The sequence below is a fragment of the Podarcis vaucheri genome (genome assembly GCF_965113315.1).
Source record: "Podarcis vaucheri genome assembly, chromosome: 11".
Lineage (NCBI taxonomy): Eukaryota > Metazoa > Chordata > Lepidosauria > Squamata > Lacertidae > Podarcis > Podarcis vaucheri.
Window position 1 is genome coordinate 30224551 of NC_138749.1, and position 11679 is coordinate 30236229.

Consider the following 11679-nt stretch of genomic DNA (forward strand, 5'->3'; position numbering starts at 1 on the left):
TTGAGAATTATGCACTACATGTTCCATATTAGAAACCAAACCATGTGGGAAACCAAACCAAATCTCTGTTAACTGTTGATGATGTACCTTCTTAGACCAATGCCTATAGAAAGTATTTTGGGTGTTCTGTGTTGACTAAAACGGTGCTATCCATTGGACTTCCGCTTATACAGCCAGAGGCACTCAACACTGAACCCCACCACAAAGTGGCCAAACTAGTGTTTGAGAAACACTGATCCAGGATATCTGTTATGTGTGTGAATGGAGGATCACATTGCTTACATACTGTTAAATTGGACTGAAAAGATGCACATACCTCGCTCTGTGAACCCTCGTTTTCAGACTTTGTCATTTTGGGAGTTGGCTGCTTTATCTTCTTTGTCATCTTCATTTTCTAGATGTTAATGCAATGTGTAAGCTACATAGTGATTGGATTAGATTATTTAAATTTTACACTGCTTAATATATTGAAAATATCTCAAAGCGGTGTGATGTAGTGATATTTTCACACGTACATGCAGTAGTTTGAGAGGGACATTTGAAGTGTGCAGAGGTAAGTAAAAGTCATTCTGCTTGGTCTGTTGCACATAATAATAAATTGTTGGAATTTGATGGCTGTTTCAATAGGCAGAGCTACCTTTGTTACTTACTTACTGTGTCTCTAGAATTATTGCTGTCACACTTGACATAACTGGTGAATGTGACCTCTAAATTTCTAGGTGCTATGCAGCAAAGGATAAAATTGAGAAGTAGACTAGTATCTGCTTTCAAGACTAGATTGACATTCCAGAAAGAGTATCATGGAAGTTTGGTTGTCACTATATAGCTGTCACTATATAGACAAGTAATATACAGCCCAGCATAAATTTATTACAGTCATCATGCAGTCACCAGTTGTGATACTTCTCTATCTGGTGACAAAGGCAGGAGTGAAAAGATCTCTAGGAAGTGGGTGGCCCCCTTCCATTATTTATTTATTTTACTTCTGCCTGACGAAGCAAACTTCATCTTCCCCAATCAGGCTAAATATATGTGATGGTTAACTAGTAGAATATATGGTTTACTGACCAGGGTGCTACAGAGTTTTGAATTCTACTATGAACAATGCTATGTCCTTTTTTGTGATTCTGGATGAGCCCAGAAAAGGCACATAATTCACAGGAATCTTGGCTGGTTGTTTAAAAAAATGGTTAGCCCTTACAGCTACAAGGATATATTTGAAATCATGTGGACGATGCCTGCAAAGGATCTCACAAACCAGAGTGGTGATATTTGTAGAAAGGGATTCAGTATTCTGCACGACTTCTTGCCCAGCAAAAAAATAAAAAAAAAAAATAGTAAACATTGTGAACAAATTCTGCATGAAAAAAGAATTCAACTTGCATAATTCATATTTGTTCAACCTGCATAATTTAAAGGGGCTTCAAAATTGAGTTTTCATTGTTGTGCCGGAAGTTGGGCACGCACCGCACACAAACTGGGCTGGCTGAGAACCTCCCTGACTAGGAGTCATTACTACTGACTGGCTTGGTTTGCACATAATGCTTTGTTTGATCATCCAGACCCAGTGGCTTAGCTTATTTACTGGCAGCTGACTAGAATCTGAAACAATTGTTTGTTGTTGGCTTACAGAATCTAGTTTCATAAATCTGGGGGACAACAAGTTAGCTTTATGTATGAAACAGGGCACTGTGCTCTGTCTGGGGCTGTCCAAGATGCAGCGGCGCATCTGCATTTGATGCCTTTATCTCACTGAACCCAATTTAAGCTGTTGACTTTGACATATAAAAACCTGGATGCCTTGGGCCCCAACTACCTGAAAGAGTGTCCATCCCAATACTAGCCAGCCTGTTTATTCAAATCTGTCAGGGAAACCTTTTTAGAAGCCCCATCACTGGTGGAGGTCTGATTGGCTGGTATCTGTAGCAGGGCCTTCTCAGTAGTGACGCCCCAGTTCTGGAATGCCCTCCCCCCTGAGATTAGACAAATATAGACACTGGGAGGTGGTTAATGTGCCTTTCCTTAACAGTGGTGATTTTATACATTTCAGATTAAGGGAGATAGCTGGTAAAGATTTTATTTTTTTTAATTTACATTTGTATTGCTTGCTTCTGTTCTGTTACTGCATTGTATCTTACCCAAGTGTAACCCACTCTAAGATCATTAGGTGAAACAGTGAGATATAAATAAATCTTAATATCTTATTTTTGGAAGGAGATCCACCTTTTTCTGAATCCTTTGTGGCTCATGCTTGCTTGCTTTCAAAAATTCCTTTGTCCAGATCCATCTCTTTCAGATGTTCAGCTATTGATGCCTCATTGAGTCCCCCCCACAAATCCACACAGTGACTGATATTTTTTCATAAATGTGCTTTTTCTTTTTCTTCTTCTTTTTCTGAAGGTGGAAGAAATGGTGCAGAACCACATGACCTATTCATTACAGGATGTGGGCGGAGATGCTAATTGGCAGCTGGTGGTTGAAGAAGGTGAAATGAAGGTTTGTAGAACATTGCAACGCTTTATATTTTGGAAATGTAAACTAACATTTGTTTTATTGCACTAATGCAATAGATTGAATTTTTTCTTTTATCAAAGGGCAGTATAGGGAAAAAAATTAAGTAAAGATAACATTATAAGATGGCTACAGTTGGTACAGTTCCTTAACAGCAAACGGCATGTGAACTGGATATTTCTGCAAATGACAGTCTAAAAGTTTTGTTCCTTTTTGAGAAAGTTGTCTACTCACCACCATTTCATTCCTCATTTGGATCCCCCCCCCAAATACACGTAATCAAAGTCCTTATTTTCAACTGAATATTTCAAATAATACCGGATTTGATCACAGGCATCCTGCTGATTCTTTTTGGTGTTCTGCCTCTCCATAGCTGTGCTGGCTAGGACTGATGTAGTCTAAAACATCTGGAGGGTGCCAGGTTAGAAGGTTCCACTGTGTTGTGCTTCAGATTCCTTTTTTTAATATTAATATTTAGAGGTAGCATTACAGGATACTTATATTTAAATAATTCAGGCCCTTCCTGGACATAAAATTATTCATATCACTGCCTTTAGTTTCCAGGATGAAACCAAGCAAATGTTCTCAAACATTTTACATTTATTCAAAGGTGTACAGGAGGGAAGTGGAAGAAAATGGCATTGTTCTCGATCCTTTGAAAGCCACACATGCAGTCAAAGGCGTCACAGGGCATGAGGTCTGCCACTACTTCTGGAACGTTGATGTTCGTAACGACTGGGAAAGTAAGTCACCCTGCTAGTTTCATCTGTTGATCTGGATAGTGTACAGAAATCTTAGCTGTTTGTTTAATTGTTTGTTTTGATTATATTTTTTCTTCCTTTCCAGCAACCATTGAGAATTTCCATGTAGTAGAAACTTTAGCAGATAACGCAATCATAATCTACCAGACGCATAAGGTAAGGCTTAAGGCTTTGCATTTATACGCGGTAGCTTTTTCATAGGACTGCACAGTACCATGTATGCTATGAAGAATGATGTACGCTCTAAAGAAAAGAAACAAGCAGTCTAGCTGTTTAAAAAAAATCAATCCCTTCTGGTGTGGTTTAGCCTATTGAAGCATTGCTGAACTCTTCATAGCAGGCCAGATCAGACAGTGAAAAATTCTTTGTCTGCTGTTGCTTTTTGTTGGCAAGGATATTTTTTTTTTATCCCTTCTTTGGCCCCCATTTGTCCAGTCACAATGGACGCCTTTCAACCTGAAGTTGTGGAGATGTGAGGCCTATCACACATGTTTCTGACTCTTGTCTGTCCTGGCTTATAAAAGAAGTTGTGAGGGGGACTGGTGGTGTGAATAAGGGCGGGGGGTGAATGCCTGTTTAAATCAAGACAGAGTCCCACCATGGCTGAAAGAAGCATTGGTTAGACCTCTTCTTTTTCAAAAAATACCAACAACTCTCTCTGAATCCCACAGTATAATTGTCAACCAGTCACCAATCTTGCATTCCTTGGCAAGGTGTTAGAGCGTGTGGCAGCCTCTCAGCTCCAGGATGAAACCAGTTATCTAGCTCCATTCCAGTCAGGCTTTAGGCCTCATTATAGAAAGGAGACAGCTTTGATCACCTTGGTGGATGATCCATGCTGGGAACTGGACAGGATGAGAGTGTCCATGTGCCAACTGTACCCGTTTATTGAAATGTCAGATCTTGCCACATTGATGCACACATGCCTCAGTTACACCCCAGTTGGACCACTGTAACACACTGTACATGTGGCTGCCTTTGAAAAGTGTTTAGAAGCTTCAACTAGTCCAAAATAATCTGGCCAGACTGCTGACTGGGGCCAGTTAACGTATTACTTATCTGATAAAGCAACTTCACAGGCTACCGGTTCATTTCCAGGCACAATTCTAAGTGATGGTTATGCCCTATACAGCTCTATATTGCTTGGGCCCAGGATACCTGGAAGCTCATATCTCCCAATGCAAACCTGCTCAGATGCTCAGATCCTTGGCTGAGCAACTTCTCTCGGTCCCATCAGCATTAGACACAAGAGAGAACCTTTTTTCCGGCAGCTGCTGCCATATTGTAGAATTCCCTCCCAAGAATGGTTAGCGCTTGGTATTCAGACAGGCCTTTGAAAACTAAGGTGCAAACACTGCTGACCACTGGACTGCAGTCAGGGCAAACTGTATTTGAATGCTGGAACTAAGCATGTTTTGATGTATCTTAACTATTTTTAACTAGCTTGTTTTTATTATTTCACATTTTATAATTATGTTTTTAAATGTTGCGAGATGCCTTGGGAGAAAGGCAAGATACATTAAATAATAATAATTATAATAACCTTGCTCATAAAACTTTTGGTTTGTTAGGTATTTAAATTTGTTTTCCTTTTGATCTTCAATAATGGTGTGTCATACTTGGGAGAGAGACAATAGTCCAGTGATAGAGCACAAGCTTGGCAAGTCTTCAATTCAACACTCGCTCTGCACATGTGTGTGTGTGTGTGTGTGTGATCAGTATTATGTGATCTCGATGATCAGGACATAGCTGACCACCACACACTCCCATGGTAGCTATTTTGTGACTGGTGCCCCCAACACTCTCCCAAAGCTCAAAATGTTCCCATCATGTTAAGCCAAGCTATGGCTTAGCTCAGTAAGATTACAGAACAGGGAGAAAGAAGCAAAGGAGCTTGAACATTTGCCATAACCCATGATTCCGTTAACATGATGTATAAATCAGACCTATCAAAGCTCATGTCATAATAAATAAATGTTAGTTGTGTTTACTGCAACAGGCTAACACAGCTTACCGCTCTGAGAATTGTTATAGGGTTGTTGTAAGATTGCAATAAGGTAATGCATGTGGAGTGATTTAAGTGCTCTGAAGTACTATAAATATGCTTACAATTTTCTTTTCTTCTAGAGAGTGTGGCCTGCTTCTCAACGTGATGTGCTGTATTTGTCTGCTATTAGAAAAATACCAGCTTTCAATGAAAATGACAGTGAAACATGGATTGTCTGCAACTTCTCTGTGGATCATGATAGTGCTCCTGTAAGTGTATATTCCAGTTCTGAGGGTGTTTCTTGCTTTAACCATGTAATAAAACTTCACTCCAGATTACCATAGAATGCTTTTTTTAAAAAAACAGTGTACGGGCAAAAGGGAGCTAAGAGAAAGGATAATTAAAAAGGCAGACTGAATGAATTGTAGTGAAAATGGAGGGACTGTTTGTTGTAATATTTCATCCTAATTTGTATTTTAGCAATATAACATTCTTAAATGTTTGTATTTCTTGACAGTTGAACAATCGATGTGTTCGTGCCAAAATAAATGTTGCTATGATATGTCAGACGCTGGTAAGCCCACCAGAAGGGAACAAGGAGATAAGCAGAGACAACATCCTATGCAAGATTACCTATGTAGCAAATGGTAAGGCATGTCTACACATTTCGTTGCAAACTGAGTTTATGCAAAAGCCCCGCTCCTTTTCTTAATAAAGCACCTAGTTGTAGGCACTATATAATAAACTGGGAACTTAAAAATAGGAACTCTATTTCGTTTATATAAATGAGGCAACTTTGAGCCAATTTAGTCAAAGGTGTTTTTTTAAGGACTGTTGAAACTAGGGTTGAGCGCTTTGGGGGCGTGTGTGAGCTTTTCTGAGTTTTGCCAAAAGTTGTTGAACCAACCATGCCATTTTTGAGCTAGTTTTATGGGAAATCAACAAAAAAGGCACTGCCGTCATGGGCTGCCCTAGATCTGGATTTTCCCAGACGTATGGCAACCCTAGTTGAAACTGAAGTTAAATCCAAGTGGTACTGAAATTTTAAATGTCCACTTCCTTATTTTGAGATAAGGCAGGCAGGCAAGACACTAGGGCAGGTATTTTCAAACCTTTTCAGACATAGGACTCACATGCATTTGGGGGCCATTAATCTTTTACCTTCTATTTGCATGGTGGTAGTGCTCCTGTTGCAACCCACCTTGGATCAGGCCACCATCCACTAGTGGGCTTCAACCCACCCATTGAGGACCAGTAAGTACACTTGGCTAAATGCCTTCTGTCCGCTTCACATATCAACAAGACTAGGTTTCAAACAATGAACAGTGAAGCCACATTCAAACCTTCTCTCTGATAGATGTGTATCCGTTCGATGCATTTACACTTCACTTTTTTTTTTTTTTGCACTTAATATCTTGGGTGCAATGGATGAAGTAGCTCTTAGGTTTCATAGCCTAGTCGCTACCATATGTCATACATATATTTAATCTCTTTTCCCTATAAATGCTATACTTTAAATTTACAAAAAATGATACATGTATTTCTGTCTAGGTTTTTTAAAAAAATTTTGCTGCTCTTATATTTGTACATAGCTGCCTTTGCTCCACCATGCAATATTTTGTTCTTACATTGATATAGCTTCTTATGCTGCAGCCAGGGATCATGAACCCTTTTGGACCTCCAAACACATGTAATGAATTGTGGGCACCAGTTACACTTCATCTGTTGTTGTTGTTGTTGTTGTTGTTGTTGTTTAGTCATTTAGTTGTGTCCGACTCTTCGTGACCCCATGGACCAGAGCACGCCAGGCACTCCTGTCTTCCACTGCCTCCCGCAGTTTTGTCAAACTCATGCTGGTAGCTTCGAAAACACTGTCCAACCATCTTATCCTCTGTCGTCCCCTTCTCCTTGTGCCCTCCATCTTTCCCAACATCAGGGTCTTTTCCAGGGAGTCTTCTCTTCTCATGAGGTGGCCAAAGTATTGGAGCCTCAGCTTCAGGATCTGTCCTTCCAGTGAGCACTCAGGGCTGATTTCCTTCAGAATGGAGATGTTTGATCTTCTTGCAGTCCATGGGACTCTCAAGAGTCTCCTCCAGCACCATAATTCAAAAGCATCCATTCTTTGGCGATCAGCCTTCTTTATGGTCCAGCTCTCACTTCCACACCTCATCTAGCTGCAAATATATGTCCAGCTCCCTACACAAACCACACATACATACAGGACACACATACATACAGGACACATACTCTCATATGAATGTATGCAGCACACACTCACATAATTTCATGCTATTTCACACACACACACACACACACACACACACACACACACGTTTTAGCCATTCAAGGGCTCTCTGATCAGGTCTGAAGTGTCCACTGAATCTGAAGTGTGGGAAGATGAGTAATTGCTGGAGGAGGATCCACATCTCAGGACTGACTTTTCTTTTTATAATATTTTCGTGCCCTTTTGGCTAAGGCCACAAAAGCACTTTCTTCTGGTCCTGCACCACCTGAAGGTGAGGCTGCTCAGGCATCAAGGGTAGTTTTTGCTCAAGGACCCCTGAAACCCCACATTGTTGCTTCCTTAGATTTCACACACACACACACACACACACACACACACAGTACACAAGACAGAGTGGACCAACCCTATGCAAGGGAAATCTTGGCTTCACATAGCTAATAAACTCTACACTTGGACGCAGTTCTGTGCAATCCCAACCAGGGACTAAGACATCTGCCACTTTCATCAGGGGTCGGAAGAAAACGTTGTTGGGTTGTTGTTTTTGTTAATTGCTGCTCTCAACCTCTGTGCCTATAAGTTCACATGCAGTATTCAGATATGCCCAAAGACTGGGGCAAACTGATGAAAAGCAGGCCTTCTTAATAAAATCATTTGTTCTGCATAAAAACTGGTGTATTCTAGTTGCATTTTTATATATGCGATGTCACTTTTCAGTGTATACATCACTCTCATCTTTATTTGTAGTGAACCCTGGAGGTTGGGCACCAGCTTCTGTGTTACGGGCAGTTGCAAAGCGAGAGTACCCAAAATTCTTGAAGCGGTTCACATCGTATGTGCAAGAGAAAACGTCAGGAAAGCCTATTTTGTTCTAGTGTTAACAGGTAATGAAATATGTTAAGTCAAAATTAACATTTGCTGCAACATTATTGCCATTAGAGACAGACATTGCATAATTAAGAGATACTGAGATTCTGGGAATACAATGTTATTTGGAGCTTAATTTTAAAATGGTGCAGTAAGTTTGAAATCTTCCTGTGTTGGGAGGCAAGGAAGATGTTTATTTGTTGCAGGGTAAAATTTGAGAATCAACATTATACTTTGGGGGGATTGCTTTGCTGCCTTGAAGCATATCTGAAGTTTGGTATAGTTTGATTCCTTGTGTTTCATATAAAAGAAACATTAGGTGCACATATTTGTTTTTGCCCCTTATAAGGCTGTGCAGTAGGTTTCTTCAGCCGCCTAGAATAATCAGTTAAGAAATCATGTAGCTAGGAAACAGTAGGAATGGGTAACGTAACCTTGCTGGCAATCTGTCTGCTAGTAAACGCAGAAGGAACAATAAATAAAATGGCAGGTGGTGCTTTCATTATTAAGCCCTCAAATTAAGGGCCCCCCCCCCTTTTGTCTTTTCTGTGGGTGTCACTTATTGTTATATAATACTCAACAGACTCTCTTCCTTCTGAACTGTCAAATGAAACCATGAATGGGGAATATATAATAAAGACATTATTGTGCTTTCCACATTTTCATGTTTCATAGCACCGTCTTAGCTTTGTTGGTGGTAATCAGAACTGAAGCTTTCATCCATTCCCCTCCCTCCTCCATCCCCAGTGATTGGAACAAGGCTGTGTGAACATTCCACATGGAGAAATGAACCAAAATGAATACTCCAAGCTGGAACGTAGGATCTACAGTCTTATGACCCAAGTCCTGGATTCTGTACTCAACTGAAGAAATACTGCAATGCCATGACGCTGATCTTTCACTGTCTTTTGCTAGCTCACCTTGCTGAATTGGTGTGTAATTATTAAAAAAAAAACACAAAATACATGTGTTGATACATGTATGTGGCTCTACTTTATTTGCTTGCTTTAGAGAAGAAAAATACAACTTTTGGGTCACCAACTTGGTTTATTGCTTTAACTTTTGAATAATTTGAAAAGCTTTTGTTTACTGTGGATCTTCATCATAAGACACTTGCACAGCTTCCATTTTGTGTATGTCTAAAAAAAAGCACAAAGGACAAATGCACATATAACATACTGTATGTGCTTTATATACACAAAAACCTGTGTGTTGTAACTTTTTTTCCTTCAGGTTTTCAGTAAACTCTGTGTCTTTCGGGGGGGGGGATTTTTTGTTTGCTTTGTATAATCATAGTTCATTGCTGCTGGTTTCTATGATAAATCATATTGTTATGTAAGACATCTCTTAATATGAGAGGGTTGTCGAGATCCTTATGACTGCCTTTTCTATGGTCTTGCTCCTATGAAGATCTTCAGGGTTCTGATGGAGTAAGTGTGAAAAGCTTTATTTTCCCCTCCCCCAGATATCTTTATATTTCTATTGTATTTTTTAGTTGTGTAAAATGTGCTACAGAAATTTAGTTATTGAACATGATCCAGAATTTCTAAATAGGTAGAGGACGTGAACAAGAAGGTGTGAGCACCCGAAAAAGCTAGAGAAGTGTCTTGCCCAGGTTGTGTGTGATGGCCTTGCTTTCTTGCAATCTGATTTCCTGAAGCTGCAAGAAGTTAACACTGTGTAATATTTATTAAAGTAAATTGGAATACATAATATAACATTCCCAGTCACAAAGAAAGAGCAAATATGCTGTTTTCTGGTCCTGCATGTTTGTTTGTTTTCTGTTCAATAAAGCTGTGTTATGAAGTTCATACATACAACCTTTCACACATGTAATATTTCCCCCCCCCTCATCTGCATTGTAAAATGTAAAAATCCATAAAAGCAAAAAAGCAAAGTTCCCCTTAGTTGCTGTGAGAACTTAACTTTCAAGGATATGCCTGTCTGTGATGCCAACAAATAACATGAAAAGTGAACTGTGACAAAAGACTGGTCGTCCTTTTGAGGAAATGTCTCACTTGGTGGTTGTGCTTTTAAATGGAGATTATTCGGAGGATTTGTTTTGTTTTTTTAGCTGTTAGATCAACTTGTGTATATATAAAGAGAGAGAGACGAGATTTGGATATATTTTTGAAAAGAAAGCAGAAAGTCTTATTTCGTATAGAGTAAGTGATGCCTGAAAACAAAGACAGTACTTTTTAATGAAGATACAGCTGATGAAAATCGTTGAGGTTGGAAGCAAGTTTTTTTCTTGGTTATGGCTGGTGTGTCATAGACACACTATGGTTGATGTTTTTTAGTCTCCTTTATTTGCCTTTCTCTAAATAATGTGCATGGAATATGCCTTATTACAGAATAATTCTGATCATGATTTGAAAATGTAGAAGAGAAGTGCCTATGGGGTAATGCCAGTAAGGCAAGTAAGTTGAGAAATTTGATCTGTTTACTATATCACCAGTAAGCATTTTATATACAGTTTCTTATACCTCAGATACGTTTAATCTTTTTACAATCAACTGAAGGATGAAATTGTTCATTCACCATAGCCACTGATGGGAACTTCAACAATGCTTAGACCCCAAATGCAGATTTAACAATTTGTCAATTTGTAATGATCATGGAAGACATGCAAGTAACTCTAATTTAATTGGATAGCTTTATTATACAAAGAGATGGAAAGTTTACAAAGCAGTATATAAATCTTAATATCATTAGTTGCATTTGCACTAAATGTGATGTATTTTGCAATTCTGTAAATAAAAATTACACTAAATATACTATTTGTAAAGAATACATTTTACTTTTAGACAAGCGGAGTCACTTTATTAGAGCTAGCCTTGACCAACTGATAACTGGAGGCTTCCTGGGATATATGGCAAGAGCTTTAAAAAAAACAACCCCAATGATGACTTGAAAGCTTCTCCTAAGAAACTGACAGGCTCAGTCAGCCCATGCAAAGAACCTTTCCCCCAGCAGAGAACTCTTTTCTTCCCCATCTCTGGCCCTTCCAAATGAGTCATTCCATCAAAACCCTCATTCTGCCTATCCATATCCTCCTTTGTCATTGGCAATAGCTGGTGAACACATGCTTCAGTCCCTTTTCCTTGACTTCTGCACGAACCTGACAATACAGTTGCCCTCTATGTATGTGGAGCCTTCCCCAAAGGTGGCTTTGCCTCCTCAGTGCCTGTTTGTTGCATTGAAAGCCTGACTTTGCCACCACATAAATTGATTTCTGTTAAATGATGGACCTCGCTCCATGCATTTAGCTGTTGAGATGGGTGGAGTAGAAGATGGAAAAGAAGGTCATT

At 39.4% G+C, this 11679-nt stretch overlaps 1 protein-coding gene across 3 annotated transcripts in view; it reads left to right on the top strand.

The window, feature by feature from the left end:
* The window catches only part of CERT1 (ceramide transporter 1), a 50387-nt gene extending 40032 nt beyond the window's left edge, over positions 1–10355 (top strand). For 2 of the 3 annotated variants that reach the window (XM_082191932.1, XM_082191934.1), the window contains 7 exons: positions 2401–2496; positions 3122–3254; positions 3358–3428; positions 5400–5528; positions 5777–5906; positions 8249–8385; positions 9116–10355. In XM_082191932.1, coding sequence (XP_082048058.1) covers positions 2401–2496; positions 3122–3254; positions 3358–3428; positions 5400–5528; positions 5777–5906; positions 8249–8376 — 687 coding nt within the window. In that variant the 3' untranslated portion in view covers positions 8377–8385; positions 9116–10355. Of the gene's footprint in view, positions 1–2400; positions 2497–3121; positions 3255–3357; positions 3429–5399; positions 5529–5776; positions 5907–8248; positions 8386–9043 lie in introns of all 3 variants that reach the window. The other variant, XM_082191933.1, reaches the window with a different exon arrangement.
* The last annotated feature ends 1324 nt before the right edge of the window (positions 10356–11679 follow it).